Source organism: Chroicocephalus ridibundus, chromosome 1, assembly GCF_963924245.1.
Source record: "Chroicocephalus ridibundus chromosome 1, bChrRid1.1, whole genome shotgun sequence".
Lineage (NCBI taxonomy): Eukaryota > Metazoa > Chordata > Aves > Charadriiformes > Laridae > Chroicocephalus > Chroicocephalus ridibundus.
The window spans coordinates 3,503,035-3,526,232 of record NC_086284.1 but is presented as its reverse complement, the minus strand read 5'-3'; the positions used below and the strand labels follow the sequence as shown (position 1 = coordinate 3,526,232).

Here is a 23,198-nt window from a genome sequence, read left to right as displayed (position 1 = left end):
CTACTCACACCCTCAAAAGTAATATGATTAATCTTCCAGTAGGATATCTCAGTGCAGGAATTTATTTTTCACTCTGTTGCTGGCAGTATGGTTCTTTCCAAAAACACGAGGGCAAAGGAACTCTTTTCTCTGCTAACGGTTTAAAAAAAAAAAACCAAAACCAAACCAAAAACTGAGATTTCTTTCAAGATAGATTGAATATTTGTAGAGCTGTGTGTCTGATTCCTAACTCTGATAAGTTTGTTTACGTTGTAGATGAACATCAGCTTTCTGCTAAGACAGAAGCACATGAGATGTCAAATACCACTTCTACAAGCCTTCAACAAGGTAAGCCTGATCTTGTTGAGCAGCAAGATGCTAAAACCAGTTTCAAGCCTGACAAACATGCTGATGAACTCATGAAAGTGGCCGATGAATCTGTATCAAAAGTTTTAGATTGGTTTAAAAGAAGTTCTGGTACTGAAGATAGGAAGCACATATCAGCTAGATCCCAATGCAGGGAACCCAAAGAGGAAGTGGACTTCCCAACCAGAATGGCGGTTGTTCCTACAGAACACAGTGGGCCTGGCATGGGTGGAAAACCAGAAGTTAAAGAGGAGTTACCGTTTGGAAAGATAAAGCAACAGAACAGTAGTTCATCTGCATCGTTTATTTCGGAAGATACACAACTGAGAAGAGAGAGGATAAAGCCTAAGAAAGAGGAAGAGAATGAGGAGCAAAATGACAAATCACTAACTGAATTTAACTGTGCAAGAGTTGAAGAAAAAGAAAGCGGTCAAGAAATCAAGCAACAAAATAAAAAATCAAACCCCTTGGAACATCAAGAACACAAGCTACTAGCTCAGAAACATGGATCAGAGAAGGCAATACAAGAAAAAAGAAGAATAAGGGAGATCAGAGCATTCTGGGAAGGGGATAAAAGTATCCCCAGTCATGGAGAGAAAGAAGTTAATATCAATACTAATGCATCAGGTGGCAGTGCATTGAAAGGTCTCAGAGGAAGTGATAAAATAAAACCAACTGCGGTGTACTTACCTAATGGATTGGATGATCAAAGCAAGAATACGTTAGGAAGTGCTGAACTAACTTGCGCAAGCCAGGCTTCAAAAAACAAACATCAAAACTCTTTTGAGTCTGGCCCAGGCCATGCGGTTGAAAAGCCAGAAAGAACAATTCCGTGTGATGGTGAGGCTGGTGAATATACAGAATTGCCAAAAGCCCGTAACTTGCAGCCAAGTGTTGATGCCGCTTCAGCTTCCCCAGAAAGCAAAGACAAAGATGAGAAAGAAACACTCAAAGGAAGAGTTGCTGCTTGTTCCCAACAGAAGCCCAGCTTCCAGATTTTGTCTTTAAAAGAAAAAATGAATGAAAAGTCCAAGAATCAAATTCCAAGTCCTTCACAGTTCCAGAGTTTGAGAAACTTCTGGGATGCTGGAGTTAAATTACAGAGTAGCATTGACAGGGGAGATGTTTCTTTGCTAAATAATACTGGTTCAACAACCTATGAAGGAAAATCAAAGCAAGATAAAAAAGGCAGAGATAATGCAAGGAAGCAAGAGTTAATTCAGCATCAAACCCAAATGTCGGAGAGAGAAAGAAAACAGAAACTAGATTCTGTGGTACCTGAACTGCCTCTAGGATCTCCTACCCTGAAAGGTCTTGATGTGGCACACACAAAAACCACAGATTCTGCCCAGCTGGACAGAAAACCGGTTATCTCAAAACCCCAGGAAAAGATGGGTCTTGCAGAGCAAGAAGTTAAAGAATGTGTAGAAAAAGGTATTGTTTCATCAAAAGAACATCATGTTTCCTCGCAGTTGCTCCCGCAACCACCTAGTGATAAAGATGCTTTAAAGGACATGGCAGCAGATGATCGGCTATGTTTACCTATAGAAAACACGGAGAACAAGACTATTCCATTAGATATCAATCTTCCTAAAGAGGAAGTTGCAGACACTGTGGATAAGGTGGTTCTACCTAAAGCTGAGCTTGATGTATTTAAATTAGGCCTAAAAAAGTTAGAGAAGGAAGCCTCTGAGATGTCATCTAGCTTGAACCTAAAAGAAAACATTTTGGAAGAGAGAACTTTCCGCTCAGATCAGTGCAAGATCTCTGAAAGAACAGGAGAACAGAGCCATGACATTTCTCCTGCTGATCAAAAGGAAGAAATAAGCAAAAGCACAGGAAAAGTGAATGTGCCATCAATAGATGAGCATGAAAACAAAAAAAGCCTCAGAAGACTGTTTAGGGAATTTGAACCTTTCTGTCTACGATATTGGGCAGCAGAAAAGGATGATACCCTTGGGGGTTTGCAGAGGTCTCAAGGTGGTTTGCAGAACCTGCTCGGAGAGACCTGTGCATCTCAACCTTCTGAACATAGAAGGATGGAAATGAAAACATCCAATGACGCAAATACTATATCACAAACTAATTATAGTGTAGACTCGACATGCCAAGAAGATACTGGTCAGCCTGAAGAGGTCAATGAGACCACAGAGAAGTTTGTTGTCCCATCCAAGGTCAGCGGTTTGAGTTCTGCTTTGGAGAAACTGATGAAGGAGGCATCTGAAACGCCACCTCCTAAACCAAAACGCGCCATTAGTACACTACAGGGAACTGAGATGCAAGTTAAAAGCACAACCTGTGACCACGATGGAGAGTTGCCACAGGAAATCACAGAGACCATAGAAAAGTCTGTTGTTCCATCCAAGGTCAATAGCTTGAGTTCTGCTTTAGAGAAGCTGCTGAAGGAGGCCTCTGAAATGCCACCTCCTAAACCAAAACGTGCTGACAGCACAGTACAGAGGACTGCTGAGGTGGAAGTTAAAAGCATGACCTATGAGGATGATGGAGAGTTGCCACAGGAAATCAGAGAGGCTGTAGAAAAGTCTGTTGCCCCATCCAAGGTCAGTAGCTTGAGTTCTGCTTTGGAGAAGCTGCTGAAGGAGGCCTCTGAAACACCATCTCCTGTCGGCACAGTACAGAGGACTGCCGAGATGGAAGTTAAAAGCACAACCTATGAGCATGACGGAGACTCGCTGCAGGAAATCAGAGAGACCATTGAAAAGTCTGTTGTCCCATCCAAGGTCAGTAGCTTGAATTCTGCTTTAGAGAAGCTGCTGAAGGAGACCTCTGAAACACCACCTCCTAAACCAAAACGTGCTGACAGCACAGTACAGAGGGCTGCTGAGGTGGAAGTTAAAAGCATGACCTATGAGGATGATGGAGAGTTGCCACAGGAAACCAGAGAGACCATAGAAAGATCTGCGCTTTCCAAGGCTGAATGTGGAGTGATTGATGTTAATTCGGAGAAGCTACCAAAAGAGATCTCTGAAACACCAGGTTCTGTTCTGGAAAATATGTATAAGAAAATGCAAGGTAAAATACAGACTAGTCAAAGCATGCGTGCTCCACATCAACAAGAGGGAGATCATCCTCAAGAAATAGAAGAAACAATAGAAAAAACTTCTGTTTCAAATATTGCAAAATTCAGTGAATTCAGTAGCTCTCTAGAAAAACTTGTTCAAGAAGCATCTGAAACTTCACGTCCAGTCTCCAAAGAGTTACATAAACAAGAAAAGTTTGGGGATCACATGTTTCCATCACAAAAGGAGATTCTATTCATGACAGTGTCACAGCCACATGGTGCGTTAGGTAGCTGTCATACACAGATGAAGGTAACTATCAAAGAGGGAGCTCCAGAACGAAATACCAAAACTCCAGTAAATGATCTTGTAGTCAGTGAAACTGAAGCTTCTGAATTTTCTAAAAAAAATGGAGCTATTAATAAAATAGAAGAGAGAAACAAGGTTCCAGATGATCTCCCTCCCTTGGAAGGAGAGACCGATGTGACTGCAATCAAGCCATTCAAGATAAACAAAAAAGGAAGGCGAGATGAAAGCACATCCTTGGATGCCTCTGAAAATAATTCCGAATTTAAAGCACTGTTGGAATTCAGAAGAGCAAGCACACCACTTAAAGATGAGAACAACTCCCCCCAGCCAGAAGGAGCTCGACTCTGCCGAAGGTCTCAGCGTGAGGATAATGATGAAGAGGAAGGGGACGGCTCAAATTTGGGATCCAAGTTTTCAGATGAAAACTCCGATTCCCACTCTGGAACTGGAAGTTCAACTCGTGAGCTGTTTGATTTCTAAAATTCATGGTGCTGGGTTGCTAAATAGGGCTACAATTTTTTTGGTAGCCAACTTGAAATATGTTAACTTGAAGTCTGTGTGATATTTATTTCTTAATCAAATGCTTTGGATATTTGTTTGGGAAGGGTGGGAAGAACTAAGTCCTTTAATTGGAAAGTGTTTGACAAACACGTGCTACGTTTGGGTGAGCCTTTTCGGTAGGGGGAGTTCAGCAGTATGAATCGATCGCATCAGTCTTCATGATTTACCCTTTTCATCCTCCCCTGTGATGTCACCTTCAAACTAGTAACACTGTAACGCTCAAAACCTGGTATTTCTTTTAAATATCTTGGATTAAAAGAGGGGAAAAAAAATTGGTGACTGACTGAGTTCATTCTTTAGTTTGACCAGCTAGTCTTCAAAGACAAAGGCTTATCGGTGGAATGGCTGGATATGAAGATAGTACCAATACTCCGTGCTATTTCAGTCAGCGTTGCTGCCTGCTGCACTAGAAAGTGGCCATATAAGTGAAGTGCTTCGTTTACCAGGATTCTCATTATCTGGTGAATGGCAGCTCTAGTCGCTGCATAGTGTGTGCTAGTCATCAAAGAGCTTAAAGTGGTGGAGATAATTTAACCTTTGTAATCTGCTGCTGAGAGACTGGGAATGTTTTCTTCACCTGGAGAATCTGAGAAATAAGTGAAAGTTCCAGGGCATGACAACTTGCTCTTGAGCCTGTTTTGGAAGTGAGATTCCAATGGAAGTCAGCGAAAACTCCAGAGAAATGAGGGGAAAAATGAGACATAATTTGGTTTTACCCGTACTTACAGACAGCACCGTTGTAAGGCCTGTTTGTTGGCTGATGGGGAGGAAAGTGAGGTAGGGAGGAAAGGTTTCTGAAGGAGATGCGGCTGTCTCGATTCTGCCCTGGAGACAATTGCGTAATTTCAGGGATCCAAATATCTCCACAGCTGGGATTTTTCCTGGTCCCTTACTCAAGTATTGAAACAAAATTACTTTCACTGGGGAGAAAATATAATGAACAAATTTACACAGAGGGAAGAACTAAAGCTATTAACTTTTTTTTTTTTTGTGCTGTAACAAGACGGTTACAAAATGGCTAAAGAGAGATACCTACCCAGGGAAAATCAACCCTCCTGCCTCTCTAGTGATGGCTGAGAGAATTTAGAGAGAGCAAATGTACCCTTCAAATTAGACATTGATTTTGTTTATTTTGGATTGATTTGTATTTTCATTGAATACTCACTGTCTTTGCTAACAGTCAAAATAGATTCTCATGAGAAATCCATGGTTGGTTTTTTTTTTTTTAGTGACTTGCTTAAAATGGCGTGTCTGTGTGTGCAGTGTTCATGTGTTTTGTCTCATAACAGGTTCAGAAGAAGAATTAAACCCTGTTTTGATGGCTTTGAAAAGGAGTGCAGATAGGAAAGTGCCTTCCAAAAGTGTAGAGGACATTCCATCAGCCACCTCAAGTGAGCACAAAGCTTGTGTGTGTCTCCCATCACCCCCAGTTTGGCTTAAATGTGTTCATGCTGGTCTTCCATACAGCTTTGCCAAGTAGCGCTTTTGTCTTTGTTTGTCAATAAGCCGTATGGAGCTTGTGCCGTAGAACTGAATTCTCTTCTCATATGGTTTAGTTTTCAGTTCTTTGTGTTAATTTTGAAACAACACTGGTTTATGAGGCAGACATCTTCCAAAAACACACTGTGTTTAATCAATGATGAACTGTTTTTTGGATAGTTGGCCAAATAGCGAAAATATTGGCAACTACCCAAATCAGTAATGAGCAAAACCTGGTGATGTCTCCTGGCTGCTCGCTTGGGTCAAATTAGTAGACAGTGGAAGTATGAAAAAATTGTCTTAGTTTAACAGTTTCACCTGTGTATTCTGGCAGTTAATATACCAAACTCACTTTAAGAGAATACTGTGAGATGAGACTGCATTTAAGATTCATTCCTGACTTCCCTCTGTAGCTTCCTCGGTTTGGTTTGGGGGTCTTTTGTTGTTTTGGTTTGGTTTTGTGTGGGTTTTTTTTTTTGTGTTTTGTTTTTTTTTTTTTTAATTATTATTCCTGTCTCCCTTCATCCTGCTCCTGAGTGTTTCCGTGCTTATCCCATGCCTAATGGGGAAGACATAAACTGACCTTGCATTTGTAAACGGAAGTCTGGAGGTGTAGATTTTGAAAGATGTTGGCTGTTGTTCACACATTGCTTTTCTAATACCACTTACGCTGTTGCTTGCTTCTAGCTAGGGTCTAGGTTTTAGGAGTGCACTAACGTTGGTGCAGTCGCACACGGATAGAAACTGTGGCAAGGGGAGGCTGCTGCTTGGCTGTGGGCTTGAAGTAGTGCATGAAGTAGAAAACGGCTCTTGAATTTAACCATTCTTGTGGCTCTACTGGTTTGTTTTGTTTGGGTTTTTTTTGTCCTCGTTACTTTTAATTTTGTGAGTCCCACTGCTGTCCGTTTTATCCTACAGAACAGCAAAATTTCTAACTGTGTTACTTTTTTCCTGCACAGATAAAGGAAAAAAAAACAATCGAAAAGAAGAATTAGCTCTTAGTGCTGAAGATGGTAAATATCTTTTGTGTCCGCATGGAAATTTGTTGTTTTTTCAATGGCCTCTGCTTGCTAGTGAAGGATTTTTTTTTTTTTTTAACTAAGAATTGTATTACGCTTTTAGATTTGATTAACTTCAGCATGACTGAAATGCTTTTGTAGAATTTTGTTGTGTTTTATTCTTAAGGAATACGCTTATATCCTGCTATATTTGTAGAAACTGTGTGCCACCTACCAGTGTGCTATTTTGGCCTTTGGTCATTCGGCTGATGAAACAGTTACTGAAATCATTAACAGCTTTGAGTATTAGGTCAGTCGAAAGACTTCACCTCAGGAGATATTGAATTTGTTTGTTCATCTGTTCCATTATAAGATGCAAGATGATTTTTGTTCATGCAAAACACCCTTCAGAAAACATCAGTTGAAAAGGGACCTCTTTTATAATCCCTGTCTCAATCCAGCAAAGTAGGATTACTCTAAGTGATAGATGAGCTGCCGGATCGGCTGCTGTTGGTATCATGAACCCGTTAGTGCATTACAGATGCCTCACTGTTAGATTTTTCTCTATGCCTTTAGAAATTCCAAATTACGCAAAATAAAAGCAAACCTGCTCCAAGAACATGTGAGGATGAACACAATAGAAAACCATCAAATAACATTGAATATGGTGAAACATAACACAAAACTCTATTTACTCTATTGAGGCACCGCAGTTTTAAACAACAGTTGCGCCACAGTTGCATTTATTGTCATGTTTTAGATGCTTTAAAGCATTTTGCCTGTTAGTGGCCTATAGTATAAATAGGATGATTGTAGCATAATAGGATGGATGAGATGTCCTGTAAATTAACAAGATTTAAGTACTGTACTACACTTTGCTTTCAAGTGGAGACCTCTACTGAAAGCACGTTATAGATTCAATATGGAATGTGTAGACACTTATCTGAGAAGGGTTGGGGATTTTGAGTTAAATTTTTTAAGAGTGAAGTTCTGACAAAATGACAAAGAGCCAAACTGGTAGCTGTACAGTTCTCTTGAAAATACTCTTCATCTTTTTGCTTTTGCTTTGCTTAGTTTGTACACTCATGTTTATGAGGGAGTAGAGTGATAGGATGAGGGGTAATGGTTTTAAGCTGAAAGAGGGGAGATTTAGATTAGACATTAGGAAGAAATTCTTTCCTGTGAGGGTGGTGAGGCACTGGAACAGGTTGCCCAGAGAAGCTGTGGCTGCCCCATCCCTGGAGGGGTTCAGGACCAGGCTGGACGGGGCTTGGAGCAGCCTGGGCTGGTGGGAGGTGTCCCTGCCCAGGGCAGGGGGTTGGACTAGATGATCTTTAAGGTCCCTTCCAACCCAGACCATTCTGTGATTCGACGTTACCTTCGTTATGATCCAGCTCCCCAAAGGACAGCAATGGAAAACATGTGAAATACATGGGGTCTAGGGAAGTCAAAAACTCCCCACGTATAAAATACGCTGATGCTGTTGGTAACACTGCAAAGCTGTCTGTGCTACTGAATGACTGTTGTCAATACCGAGCAGGTCCGAAACCTGATGAGAATCAAGAGAGGAAAGAAAATGCAGCAGGAAGTGAGGAATAGGATTCTTCCAGCAGACAACGGAGAGACTTCTCCACTGATATTTAAACTAATGTGCTAAGAATCCCTTTTTATTTAACAACTAACAAGTTATACATCTGAACTAGAGACTTGCTCAATGGCGAAACTGCATCTAACTGCGTACTGGCAAGGACTGATACCTTGAGCATTATTTGAGCTTCGGCAGCAAAAGCTTTGCAAAAGCTTAACTCAGTGCCTTGCAAACAATCCCGTCGTGTGTGCAGCCTTTCAGTTCATGCAATAGATACGTGCCCCTCTGGCTGGCTCTTTGTTGCCAAATCATTCTCTTCGTACACTATTCGGTATCGGGGCACTTCACAATGTGTATCCAGTCCGAAGATACAGAGCTTTAGTGCATTTAGTGCATTTAGTGAGGGGCTAAATAGAAGGACCCAGCAGATCAATGCCTGGCTTCGAGCTTGGTGCTGCCAGCAGGACTTTGGGTTCTTTGATCATGGCCTGATCTACAAAACGCCTGGCCTGCTGGTAACAGGCAGGAATACCTTGACCTCCAGGGGAAAAAGGGTTCTAGGACAAGAGTTATCGGGGCTCATTGAGAGGGCTTTAAACTAGATCTGAAGGGGGGTGGGGATGGTACTGGGCTTGCTGGTGAGGTGCCAGGGTGTAGTTGCTCAGCGCTCGTGGGCCAGTGTGCCAGTATTTCTGAAAGCCAGAAGGCACACCACATCTCAAGGGTCAAAACTACACACACAACTCCCTCTCTGAAATGCTTATACACCAATGCACGCAGCATGGGGAATAAGCAGGAAGAGCTGGAGGTCTGTGTGCGGTTGCGGGGCCATGATCTCATTGCAATTACTGAGACGTGGTGGGACAACTCGCATGACTGGAATGCTGTCATGGATGGCTATGTCCTTTTCAGGAAAGACAGACCAGCGAGGCGTGGTGGTGGAATTGCACTCTATGTGAGAGAGCATTTGGAATGCATCGAGCTCTCACTAGGGGCGGATGAAGAGCGGGTTGAGAGCTTATGGGTGAGGATTAAGGGACAGGCAAATATGAGGGACACTGTTGTGGGTGTTTATTACAGGCCACCTGATCAGGATGGGGAGACTGATGAGGCTTTCTACAGACAACTGAAGGTAGCCTCGCAAGCGCAGGCCCTGGTTCTCATGGGGGACTTCAATCACCCCGATATCTGCTGGGAAGACCACACAGCCAGGCATGCACAGTCCAGGAGGCTCCTCCAGTGCATTGATGACAACTTTTTGACACAGGTGGTACAGGAGCCAACAAGGAGAGGAGCACTCCTGGACCTGGTACTGACAAACACAGAGGGATTGGTGGAGGACATTAAGGTTGGGGGCACCCTAGGTTGTAGTGATCATGAAATGATTGAGTTCAGGATCATGGGTACTATCCACAAAACAACAACAAGAAGTAAAATTACAACCTTGGATTTCAGGAGGGCTAACTTCGACCTCTTTAAGAAACTGCTTGGAGAGATCCCGTGGGCTAGGGCTCTGGAAGGCAAAGGGGCTCAAGAAAGCTGGTTGATATTCAAAGACCACTTCCTCCAAGCTCAGGATCGGTGCATCCCTAAGAGAAAGAAATCGGCCAAGGGACGCAGGAGACCTGCATGGTTGAGCAGGGAGCTTCAGAAAAAGCTCAAGTGGAAGAAGGAAGTTTATAATAAGTGGAAGAAGGGACTGACCCCTTGGGAGGATTACAAGAATGCCACCAGAGCGTGCAGGGATGAAACAAGGAAAGCCAAGGCCGCCTTGGAATTAGACCTGGCTAGGGACATCAAGCAAAACAAAAAGAGCTTCTACAAGTATATTGGAAGCAAAAGGAAGACCAGGGAAGTTGTAGGCCCACTGCTGAATGAGGCAGGAGTCATGGTGACGGAGGATGTGGAGAAGGCAGAGCTACTGAATGCCTTCTTTGCTTCGGTCTTTTCTGCTCGGCCCAGCCCTCAGGAGTCCCAGGCATTGAATAAAGCAACAGGGAAAGAAGACGACTTCCCTTGGGTTGAGGAGGAGCGAGTGAGGGACCAATTAGATCATCTAGATATTCACAAGTCCATGGGCCCTGATGGGATGCACCCGAGAGTGCTGAGGGAGCTGGCGGAAGTCATTGCTGGGCCGCTCTCCATCATCTTTGAAAAGTCCTGGAGAACAGGCGAGGTGCCTGCGGACTGGAGGAAAGCCAATGTCACTCCAGTCTTCAAGAAAGGCAAGAAGGAGGAGCCGGGGAACTACAGGCCGGTCAGCCTCACCTCCATCCCTGGAAAGATGATGGAACAGCTCGTTCTGGGTGTCATCTCAAGGCGCGTGGAGGAAAGGAAAGCTATCAGAAGTACTCAGCATGGATTCACCAGGGGGAAATCATGTCTGACTAACCTGATAGCCTTCTACGATGGCATGACTAGATGGATAGATGAGGGGAGGGCGGTAGATGTGGTCTACCTTGACTTAAGCAAGGCGTTTGACACGGTCTCCCACAGCATCCTCATAGGGAAGCTTAGGAAGTGTGGGTTAGATGAATGGACAGTGGGGTGGATAGAAAACTGGTTGAAAGATAGAGCTCAGAGGGTTGTGATTAGGGGCACAGAGTCTAGTTGGAGACCAGTGACGAGTGGTGTTCCCCAGGGGTCAGTACTGGGTCCAGTCCTGTTCAACATATTCATCAATGACCTGGATGAGGGGATAGAGTGCACCCTCAGCAAGTTTGCTGATGACACCAAGCTGGGTGGGGTGGCTGACACACCGGAAGGCTGTGCCGCCATACAGAGAGACCTGGACAGGTTGGAGATCTGGGCAGAGAGAAACCTTATGAAGTTCAACAAGGGCAAGTGTAGGGTGCTGCACCTGGGGAGGAACAACCCCATGCACCAGTACAGGTTGGGTGCTGACCTGCTGGAGAGCAGCTCTGTGGAAAGAGACCTGGGAGTCCTGGTGGACAACAGGATGACCATGAGTCAGCAATGTGCCCTTGTGGCCAAGAAGGCCAATGGCATCCTGGGGTGCATCAAGAGGAGCGTGGCCAGCAGGTCAAGGGAGGTCATCCTCCCCCTCTACTCTGCCTTGGTGAGACCGCACCTGGAGTACTGTGTCCAATTCTGGGCTCCCCGGTTCAAGAGGGACAGGGAACTGCTGGAAAGGGTGCAGCGGAGGGCTACGAGGATGATTAGGGGACTGGAACACCTCTCTTATGAGGAAAGGCTGAGGGATTTGGGTCTCTTCAGTCTGGAAAAAAGACGTCTGAGGGGTGACCTTATCAACGCTTATAAATACTTAAAGGGTGGGTGTCAGGACGATGGGGCGAGGCTCTTTTCAGTGGTGCCCGGGGACAGGACAAGAGGCAATGGGCACAAACTGGAACATAGGAAGTTCCACCTAAACATGAGGAGGAACTTCTTTACCCTGAGGGTGGCAGAGCACTGGAACAGGCTGCCCAGAGAGGTGGTGGAGTCTCCATCTCTGGAGACATTCAAAACCCACCTGGACGTGTTCCTGTGTAACCTGCTCTAGGTGACCCTGCTCTGGCAGGGGGGTTGGACTAGATGATCTCCAGAGGTCCCTTCCAACCCTATGATTCTATGATTCTATGATTCTATGATTCTATGATTCTATGATTCTATGATTCTATGATTCTATGATTCTATGATTCTATGATTCTATGATTCTATGATTATTAGATAGAGGTGGGGTTAGAGCATGGAAAATTCGGAGAATCGTGGCCTTACTGCAAAGCGGATTTTTGCAGGGCTGGCTTGTGCGATTAAACTGGGTACGGTGAAAGAGCGTAGAAGTGAACTTCAGTGGAAGTATATAAAAGTTGAAGAGATGAGCTGCAATAAAGTGCATCATTAATGAGATCTGCATCTTATAATTAACTAGGAATACTTGAAACTGCCTTGTTCGGGTCTACAAATTGCTTGATTTACAGGCATGTTCCTACTGCAATGATTTAGACTGGATAAATAAAAGAACCGAATTTGGCTTGTACACTAACTCCGTACCGGGAACCTTATGATGAGACTCGTGTCAGCGACGGTACGGTTAGTGCATGAGTCCACTTATCCTTGTCCTAGGAATAAAATCGAGACGGTAAAGTGAAAGTGTTTTCTTCATCACATTTGATGAGAACGTGCTTGCAGCACCCAGGCTTATGCATCATGTCAGGCAACGTAAACACTTCTGCTCCTGCCAGACAAAGTCCTTTGGCCAGTGTTATAGGAGATGGCGGAGTAGATTATCCTTCCTAAGGGTGGCTTCTCCGAGTCCTGTGGGTGGGGGAATCTTGCATCCAAGTTGTAAAGCGGTTGTGCATGTGCATGTATTTCACCTGAAGTTTGTTTCTAACCGTTGTCCTGAATGGAATGTTGATGTACAGACTTATTTTTGAAACCTTTTGCATTGCTGCTCTTCAGTTTCTGCAGTGCCTTCACAGCCCGGTAGGCCGTTTTCCAATCCTGAAAAACTCAAAGGACTGAGCAAGTCGGTACCATCATTCCTACAGGAAGAGGCAAGTTCCGTCTCTTAAATATTGTAACTAAACTTTGCGATTACTGTGGTGTTACGCATTTGCCAAGTAGTGCTTTCCAGGGTCTGCCAAGTCAGTCTGCTGTTGGACCATGGCATGGAGTTGAGCTTGTGGTGTAACGATCAGGAGATGATCCCAACCAACCTGTGGCTGATTAACCTTGCAGAAGCTTTAGTCTCGTAATTAGAGGTTTATTTTTATTGTACGGCTAAACATACAGAGCGTGTTCTACCTAGGAGATTGAAGCACAGCAAGTGCTTGCTGTTATTCCCAAAGGTGCGCTCTATCCTTAAGCTAAAAGATCTTTTTTTATCTTCAGCACAATTAAGTTAATTTTTAGCTCCAGCCAATTAAAAAGCGTACTTGCGTGGGTTTTGAATGAAAAGGAAGAGGGAGCCCTGTAGCTTTTTCGCAGGTGGGATACGACAGGGAGATGATGCTTTCTGTAAGAGCTGGCGTAGGGAGATGCCAAAGCACGCACGGGAAGTGAAGCATCGATTCTTTAGGACAGAGACAGCACGGAGACACGACGGGGATGTCAGCGCATAACCTGAGAACGGCCACGTACAGCAAAGCTGCAGTTCCCTGATGCAAACGCAGGGCCCTGCTTGTGCTCTTGCAAGAAGGGCTTTTTGCAAGAGCCGTTGGCTGCATCCAGTGCTGTTCTGCTGTGCCTCGTACCTTCCAGCCGCCTTAAAGACAGGGGCTACAGAATTGCCGGTATTTGCTACATAACAGAAAGGGACTGGGAAAAGACCCGAGCGTTATTGCCGCTTGTGTAAGTTTCTGCGTGAGGGAGTGAGGTAGAGAAGTTGTTTAATTGTCCTAATCAAGTTAACTTTGTACTTTTTCATGGCTATTTGAGATTTAAAACCACACAAAAAATCTGGTTGCATTACTGCTTTAAAAAATTTTCAGTGTAGGCTTTCCATCGTAAAAATTCCCTTTCAACTCTTTTTTTTTTTTTAAGTGCATGAGCTAACTTAAGAAATATTAATTACTCGTGTTGCACTACGAGGGGATTTAAATTCAGGTTTTCACTGAGTCCCAATCTGCGTTAAAACTCTGTTTGTTGTTTTTTAATGTTCCTTGTGACTATAAAGAACCTACGCAGACTTTCTTTCTGTGATGTTTTCGTAGAGTGATGACAGAGAGACAGACACAGCATCAGAAAGCAGTTATTCCCTTGGCAGAATCAAGAAGAGTCCCAGCTCTCTAACCAATCTTAGCGGCTCTTCTGGCATGGCCTCCTTATCCTCTGTATGTAAACCAAAGCCTTGTGTTAATGGCACTTTGCTTTTGCTAATCTCTTTGGCGTTGTTTCGGCTCCCTTTGTATTCCTTTTATCTTTCTTCCCTTGGCATCTCTGCCTCCTTCCTTCCCTCTCTGTTATGTGAACCCTTGCATGGAATTGCCTAAAAAAAATATAAAGCGGTTTTACTTTTCTTCTTTTCTAGTAATACATTGGAGCCTGGTCAGGACTCCGTTGTGCAGCCTACTCTGTACACGCTGAACAAAGGGGTGGCTTTTACCCTAGAAGGGATCGAGTTCTATAGGAGAAGGAGGCGTGGGGTAGAAATAAGTGAAAGAAAGAGACAGTGTTGGTACGTGGGGTGCGTCGGTAAGTCAGTGAACTAGCTAACCGAAGGCTGGTAGTTTATGGGGACTTTATGGGGGAAAGTAGAATTTTGGGGAAGGATATTGAGATTTAAAAAAGGTTGTACATCCTTCTCTTTCTACATATGTAGCGTTTAATTTTCAGTGGTTTATTTAGGTACATAATTCAGTCATATAGACTTCATCGCTAATCTTTTCCTTGATATTTTCAAAAGGCCTGTTGTCCTAAACTCGTAGTCTCTGCTTTCTGCAAGGAAGATCAGCTGAAGAGATATGCAAGTAATATTTCAAGGATGTGATCGCAGGCAATCTCCAGCCCTACAGCATCCTGTCACTTTATTTCTTCTACCTCAGTGCAACAAACACAGCCAAATTCTTTGTAGGAAACTTGACCTAACACCTTTGCTTCCTTTTGTTACCCTGCTTGCTGAGAAGCTTGTATAATAGTGTCCGTTACGTTATTGCAGCTAAAGGGACGCAGTTGATGTCTTTACTCTCTGAATTCCGAGCCTAACTCCTACCCTAATCTCGAAGTATCCGGTGAAATGCCGATGCCTGTCAATTTTTTCTCCTCTTGTATGACGCAGGTGAGCGGCAGCCTAATGAGCATCTATAGTGCAGACTTTGGCAACGTGGACGTGAAGGGCAACATTCAGTTTGCTATTGATTACGTAGAACAGCTGAACGAGCTCCACATTTTTATTTGCCAGTGTAAAGACTTGGCAGTGGCAGACGTTAAGCGACAGCGTTCGGACCCGTAAGTACAGAGAACATATTGATTTCCTAAGGGAAGTCTTGCTTTTAACGGGAAAATGAAAACTGATGGGGGTGGGGTTTTTTGGGGTTTTTTTTCCCCGATCTCTATAACCTGTTGGAGTAAACAACCCAATAAATAGCTGAAGAGGCTCTAACGTGCTTTACGTGGTTTTCCACTCCGAACTGAATATAGAATTGCCACTGTAAATTGGTGCATATGTTAGCATGGGAAGCTCAAACTTTTAAGAATAAGAAATTCTCTTTTCAAATCCAACTTTCCAGGTGGCAAAGCCTTCTTTCCTAAGTTTTCAATAGGATTAGAGCCTATAAATATGATATCTAGGCAGACTATAGTTAAATATTCTGTATTTGTATGCGTTGAGGAGACACTTCAACAGACTCTCCCCTGGTAGAAGGAAGTTAATGTCCCACTTTGGAAACTATTGTTATACTTCATCCCTGCCCTTCCATTTCTTAAATTTAACAAGCTGAACAACATAATGGCTAGTTAAGTGGATTTCTGTTACTTTATAAGCAAATACTTGTGAATTTTGGAAGGGGAAGATGGAAATGGTGGGGTTTTTTTGCTCTTCTAACCAGCCTGTCCAAATTTTAGGTATGTAAAGACCTACCTGCTTCCAGAAAAATACAAGCTGGGCAAGCGGAAGACCTCTGTGAAGAAGAAAACTTTTAATCCAGTCTATAATGAAATCCTGCGGGTATTTATCAACTATTACTAGACGCGAAATACTGTATACATGAAGTATGAGGAACTTTAACTTTTAAGCACAAGTCCTTGAGGTCTTGAGAGAGACGTCTTTGTTGGCATGAGACGGATTGATCTGTAGAAGTACCTACGTCCTTCCATTGATAGGTTAACTCTGCAGCGTACTCTGGATACAGCAGTGGGGACGCTGATTGTTGTGTACTTCCTGCAAACAAACACAAGCTAAAGAGAAGCTTAAGATGCTTGAAATATAAAGTAAAACGTGAAGGCAGGTTTTTCTCGAACCTCCTCACTTTCAGACACAGCATTGATGAAAATCCAACTGGTTTGAACGTTTTTTTTCCTCCTTTCTTCCTCCTAACAGTATAAAATTGAGAAGAGTCTCCTAAAGAACCAAAGCCTTAATATCTCTGTCTGGCACAACGATACCTTTGGGAGGAACAGCTTCCTTGGTGAAGTGGAGCTGGATTTAGGAACCTGGGACTGGAATGATAAATCCAACAAGCAGATCAACTGGCTTCCACTCAAGCCAAGGGTAAGGGTGGGTTAGCTCTCTTGGATTTTCCACTGTGTGAGTGCAAACCCAAGTCCTTATTTAGGCCTGGTCTTGTGTGTTCTGTGGGTTTTGTGTTAGTTATAACCATAAATACGTCTTGACTGGGAAATGGAACATACAGTTGTGAGGTTTCTATTAGTCTAGTAAGTAGCTGGCTATTAGAGTAGGAGAAACTTTCTCATAGTCTAAGGAATAGGAATTTCAAGGTATGTTTCCCTTACATCATGTTGCTGCAACAGATATGTGAAGGCACTTTTTCCCAGAATACGAAGTGTACCTCCGGAGAATATGGGGCAGGTGCAGCAACACGTTAATATCAGACGTAATGATGACTTCCATGTCTGTCTGCCTCCTGTTTGTTAATGGGTTTCAGCCAAAATCTAGACGTTTAGTTAAGACGCTGACAGAGGTTCTGGTTTCTTTCCTTGTTTTTCTCTCCCTTTTTTTTTTTTTTCCCCTTGAATTTACTTCATTAGTTCATTCCAAAACTAGCTCAATCCAAAGTTTTGTAATTTGCAGAACGAATCAGCAATGTCATGGTAGTCTCTAGCACTGGTTTAATTCGACCGATTTTAAAACTGCTCTGGGTAGATAAACGTAACCAAACGAGGGCCGTGTTCCACCTACAGACGGTCCATAACTCTCTATGAAGTGACATAGTCTTGTACAATAACTCTTGTTGAGGCTGATTTTTAGATCAAAACAATCCTACAGAAATGAGTTTATTAAAGCCCGCTCTCTGCTGCACAAAGAGTAAGTTTCCTGATGGAAAGTACATACGTTCTAGTTTTAAGTAAGTGCACAACGGTGGAAAAGATGCACCCTCAAAGCCTTTTGGCCTCTCCTGGCTCTTGTTTTCCACTGTAGTGGAAGAGCTACATATCTGAGGTGCTGTCAAATGGCTAAACTTGCTCTAAAATCTCTCATGTCCTGTAAACTGAAGGAATACTAACGGATAAGGGAACAAGAAAAAAACCCAAACTTGCCTTATGCAGAAGTCAGGCTTGTTCCAGTGGAAAACTTCGCATGGGAAATGGTGTGTGAACTGCAAGATTTGGGATTTGTGGGGTGTTTTCTCTTCTTCAATTTCAGACTTCAACAGTGGCTCTTGAACTACAAAACAGAGGGGAGATGAAACTAGCCCTCCGGTATGTCCCGCACCCTGTTGGAGGTACGCGTTGCTGCTTTGCTTGGGTTTCTCAGGGAGTTTTTTTGGGAGTTTTTTGTTTGTTTGTTAAAAGAAAAAGCTGTTTAATATTTTTTTTTAGCCAATTCAGACATCTTTTTTTAACATAAAAGTAGATTTTTTTTTTTTTCATTTTCCTAGAGGATTAAGTCACCCTGGTTGTGAATTCGGGTTATGATCCAAAGATCACTTTAGGATCTTTCGTTGTGTTTATTGTTACTACAGAAGAAATGACCTCATTGTTACAATCTAAGATTTGTAATGCACTCTGTATGGGTAACAAAATTGTGTTTTCTCACTAATAATTTCAGAGATTATAAATCACCGGGCAGGTGCTGTGATTTGCTAAATAAACAATGACAATACACTAAATTCAAGCAATCTTAGAAGTCGAAAATAGCAATAAGTATTTAGAATGCAGGAATTGGCAGCAGTATGAGCTGTTTGGTTTAATCTTGTCTGGCAACTGATAAGTGGCTGATGTGACAGCGAAGCCAGGTCAGGTCTTTAATCCAGCCAGTCAGTCAAGAAGAGTCAAATATATTAAGAGCATAAAGGAGCTTGTTTGAAAGTACAAGTGTCAATAAATGCCAACATCACATTGACTGAAGTCAAGCCGATCTCTTTATCTAGGAGGCTTGGAAAGAGAAGACCAGAAGCGTGGATTTGTTTAGTTGTGTAACAGAAGAAAAGTCACTGTAGAAATCAAGACGTGATGTGATCTTGCAGTACTTTGATGGGGTGAAGATTGCAGCTTTGAGGATACAGAGAGGAGTGTTGGATTAAGATGTGAGAGGATGAGAGCCTAGGCTGAATATGACAGCTCCAACTGGGCAGGAACTGCTGCATCATAGAAATGACCTTTAAAAGGGATCCACAAGGCTTAATCAGATTTTTTTTTTCTTTTATTCTTCCAGGAAAGAAGACCCTGTCTACGGGTGAGGTCCACATCTGGGTGAAGGAATGTCATGACCTTCCTCTTCTGAGAGGCAACAGGCTCAACTCTTTCATTAAGTGGTAAGAACTGTGAAGTCATCAAACCCGGGGCCCTAGTGTGCTTTCTAATCTTATCTTCAGTTTTCTACATTCAAATTAAAAAAGACCTCATTGCTTTCCGACTCTCCTTTATTGTAATGCAAATTGTCCTGCAGGGCTTAGAGCTTCAAGGTGCTAGGTATATACCATCAAGTAGAACATTCTGGGAGAACTTCCTGCGTAATCCCTGCTCTTTCATTTTCCCTGCTCAGTTACTTAGTGCAAGGGCTAGTCAAAAATTGTGCCTCCTTTTATTTGCATTTGAACAAAGCGTGTTTGTGCAAGAGTATGGTTGAGCTTAGCAAATCGTGGGAGGCGACCGAAGTGAGAAACATAGTTGTATATCTTCCTCCTTCCTTTCCATGTACAGACTGAAAATGTAAAGAGACAAGAATAACAAGACGGTTGGGAAACCTCTGGCAGCAACAAAAAGGTTTTGGCGTCACTGGTGATAATGCAGCAAATAAACTCACTTGTGCCTCTTCCCCACCTGACTTCCCCTTCCCTCCCGTCCTCTGGAGCACAGGGGTGGACACACACTGCCAGAATTTCTTGGAAGGGACTGAGAATGTGACCTTTGACTTCATCTCCGTGATGCTAACGCATCTCCGGTCACATTCTGACACGCAAAGGACGGTGTTCATCAGTAGTTGTTGTCTGTTGGGTATGTTCAACGCAGACTATGCTGTGGAAGTGCAAACTGACCGTGCTTTTTCTTTCTGAAGTACCATTCTTCCAGACACTAGCAGAAAAAGTCGCCAGAAAACAAGAACAGTGGCAAAAACGACAAACCCAGTATTCAACCACACCATGGTCTACGATGGCTTTAGACCAGAAGATTTGAAAGAAGCCTGCGTGGAACTCACGGTCTGGGATCACAACAAACTGGCCAACCACTTCCTGGGAGGTCTCAGGATAGGTCTTGGAACAGGTACCGGACAATTAGCACGTTAGTCTTTAACTTAGGAAATAGTCTCTCCTTTTTTTTCACCTCTTCCTTTCCGTTTGTTCTCTTTTTGCAAAGATCACTGAACAGCCTTTCAGTTATTTATTTACTGAAGAGTTCCGTTCAGTAACTTACTTATTCTTCAGTACAGATCCTGAAATTGTAAATAATAGTAGTGTTATGGGGGTCAGGATGACTGACGGGCAAGGAGAAATATTAGAAATAAACCATTCTCTGCTCATACATTGTATCTGGTACTGTTTGAAGTACAAGAATATGCTATTCCTGCACCCAAAATCTTGATAACGTCTTACAAACACATGCAAAAACTGGGTATGTGTAGAAAAAAAAAAAAAGATAGTATTGGGTGGAGATAAAAGGATAGATCAGGAATGCGTGATAAGATTTGAAGGTGTTGGATAGGAAAACTTAGAAATGCAAAGAAGGTTTTAGCATAAGGGCAATGTAAGATGTGCAGATAGAGGAATTGTGTGTTTTCCCTATCGTTATATTTGGCCCTTTCATTGCCCTCTCTGGTCTGGGGGGAGGATGTTTGGAGCCTTTTCAAGCAAATGCAAGAAGAAAATGACTTTTCCCATATTGACTTCTTGCATGATTCGCCAGAACAACCTAAAATACAAGTTAGGATAGTAAATCTCAATTTGAATTTTAGAGTACCCACGGTTGTACTTCAGTACAAAATCAGTCTCCTGTTTTATTCTTAAACCCTCCTGGATGTTAATCGCCCATACATCTTTCTCCTGGGGCTTGTGAAAAAAAGACTAAAAAGAAAAAAAAAAAAAGCCTGGAGAAAACCAACAAAGTCTCCATGTGAAACTGTCATTAGTTACATTTGATGGAATTGTTCAAGTGTAAAAATGCAGAACTGGATCTTCAAAGTACTGGGTCAGCTACCTGAGGAGGTGAAAGTGGTTTAGAAGACAGGCAAATTTGATTGTCTGCTCTCAACCCGCAGCATATTAAATAATGTTTCACTTAAACCTGACATTTTTCTAGGCAAAAGCTACGGAACTACAGTAGACTGGATGGATTCCACTGCAGACGAAACTGGCCTTTGGGAGAAGATGATAAACTCGCCGAACACATGGGTAGAAGATACACTACCTCTCCGGATGCTAATGGTTGCAAAATTGACAAAATAAGGTGGCTTTTTAATTGCGAGTGTCAAAAAGAAACCTCGGGAATGAAATCAAAGGAGTGGGGGTGAAACCCGGAGGAGGAACACAGTCGCTCTTTTGACAGGCTCCGCTGCTGTTCTGGTTTTGTGCTGTCAAATGCCACTTCGTGTTTCAAATTAAACTTCTGCCTGCAGATTATTCTGTAAATTTAAGGGATTCTTTTATTTTTTTTAATCCACTGAAAATGACTTCAAGAAAGAAGGCACTTACAGAAGTCGGTGGTCGAGGCAGCGAGATGCCTGTGCTGCCTGACTGAAGCAGTGCTGATCCCTTACATAATCTAAACTACCCGCAAAAAAAGTAAGAGCGAGTGAACTCTTTCTGTACACACCTAGGACTGCTCCTGAAGCATTATGAATAAGACAGCAACAGGGTGCCTTCTGTTCACGCTCGTTAGCATGTGTCTGCACCTCATTAGGCATGGCAGGTCTCTCCAGTGAGGAACGCGAGCAGGAAGAATTTTGGTTTTTCAAAGTTCCTGTATCTGTAGCTGTACGTTTCTAGGGTACGGAAGTCGCTTCCTAAGGAAAGAAGCCTTCCGTGAAGTGGTACCATCCGTGTCCCGCTCTGCCGGGCGCAGACAACTTTTAATTCCAATATACTATCAGAAATCAGAGTTAGAAAAGTTTGCTTATGTGTGTGTTAATTGTCTTGCTGGTATACAAACCTTACCCTTAAATGCTGAAGGCATAAGGGTTAAACTTTTTTTATTCAAATGCTACTCTAAAAGAATTTAAACCTGCCAATGTTAGTGATGACAAGGATGTTGGGTATTTATTCTGTAAAGTGTAGTGCTCTGTACCTGTATCTATTAGCTTGGTTTTTTGCGAAAAGTAATTTATCTGTGCTTCAACGCCACCGTCAGGAGTCCGCGGGGGTGATGGCGGTCTGTGTTAGGCAGCTTCGCAGCGCAGGAGATCGGACTGGGACGTGTAACCTGTAGAAATGCATGCTACTAAAGAAAGATAAATGCATAAAATAAAAAATGTGTTACTTTTTTTTTTAATAAAAGCAGCCTATTAAAGCTAAATAGGAATTCAGTGTTTATTAAAAGACAAAGGTTTATGTTAGCAATTCAGCATGCAATATAACAAAATGCGGGCAGAAAACATTTCTAACAATAAATGCACGTTTATTTGTTCCAACTGTGTAAGTCTAGAAGGTGGTGAAATCTTGCACCTCAGTTAGAGGAGAAGGGGGCTCTTCGCAGCTCCAACTCAGTTGCTTAATTCAATGATAGACGTTTAAATGCTACTCGGTATTTATTATATAGTCCGGAATCACCAGCCTCTCAGAGGTGGCTGTTTGAGAATGATGTACCGCTTCAGTACAGTTACATTGTTCTGAAGGGCAGTTTGCACCTTGCTGCCTGGTCCCACCACAATACTGTCGTGTGTGTGTCTGGCAATCCGCTGTGCTCCACACTGCACAAAATTCTGACAGCTAAACGCGACTGGCATCAAAATCAAATGGGTGGTTTGGGACAGCGTCCACCTCCTTGTCTTTTGGCCAAGCAGAACATCTGTCTCGCTCCTCTCGAACCATCCTGGAGCCAGACTCAGCATTTTGTCATGATCTCAAAAGAAGCTGCTTACCGCTACACTAAATAGATGAAAACTCCATTGACATTTCAAAAAGCTACCTGAACACGAACATCAAATTTACTTGTGCGCTGCACTTCCCTTTACCAAATTTGGGTGCTTTTGAGAGTGTCGGCAGTGTTCGTTTGCTAAGAAACACTCCCAGCTCTTTCAGCGACTGGTGGGGCTGGCTCAGTCCCAACTGGCCTGGATGAAGGTCTGAGCTCCGGGGCGACTGGATTCAGCCTCTTACCTCCATGGAGACAGAAAGCCCACAGCAGGAGTGGCAACAAACGGGCAGAGGAAAGAAAACACTGGGTTGTTGCGTGAAACGGGGCCAAGCGGTTTTGGCGGAAGATAACCCCCCTTGCGTTCTAACACCCCTCACCCAGGTGGGGGGCCGGGTGCGGCTGGGTTTAAATTCGGAGTGATGCCCAATCCAGCACTGTCAGTCCAATCGCGTTTAATATGTATTAAACTATCACGATTTGGATACGCTAATAGTGGACTGCGCCTTCAGTCTAGTCGTGCTCCTGAACTAGCACGGCCACTCTCGAGTCTTTGGTCGCGTTCAGTGAGAAACCAAAACGACCAGCTACTTAAAAAAAAAGTGCAGTTTATTTAACCAACAGGTATACAGGTTCTTAGGATTGCCGGTGATAAATACACTGTCTGCAAAGCACGTGCAAATGAAAGGATTGTTACATACACAAAACGCGCGACAAAGTTATAAACGATACAGCCTGGCTCTAAATGTA

At 43.2% G+C, this 23,198-nt stretch overlaps 1 protein-coding gene across 8 annotated transcripts in view; it reads left to right on the top strand.

The window, feature by feature from the left end:
* Window positions 1–21,868, top strand: part of SYTL2 (synaptotagmin like 2) — a 63,026-nt gene extending 41,158 nt beyond the window's left edge. For 2 of the 8 annotated variants that reach the window (XM_063325779.1, XM_063325787.1), the window contains 12 exons: window positions 256–4,134; window positions 5,525–5,626; window positions 6,674–6,727; window positions 12,726–12,820; window positions 13,979–14,098; window positions 15,043–15,212; window positions 15,828–15,930; window positions 16,303–16,473; window positions 17,587–17,665; window positions 18,598–18,697; window positions 19,441–19,646; window positions 20,679–21,868. In XM_063325779.1, coding sequence (XP_063181849.1) covers window positions 256–4,134; window positions 5,525–5,626; window positions 6,674–6,727; window positions 12,726–12,820; window positions 13,979–14,098; window positions 15,043–15,212; window positions 15,828–15,930; window positions 16,303–16,473; window positions 17,587–17,665; window positions 18,598–18,697; window positions 19,441–19,646; window positions 20,679–20,824 — 5,225 coding nt within the window. In that variant the 3' untranslated portion in view covers window positions 20,825–21,868. The other 6 variants (XM_063325805.1, XM_063325796.1, XM_063325808.1 and 3 more) reach the window with 6 other exon arrangements.
* The last annotated feature ends 1,330 nt before the right edge of the window (window positions 21,869–23,198 follow it).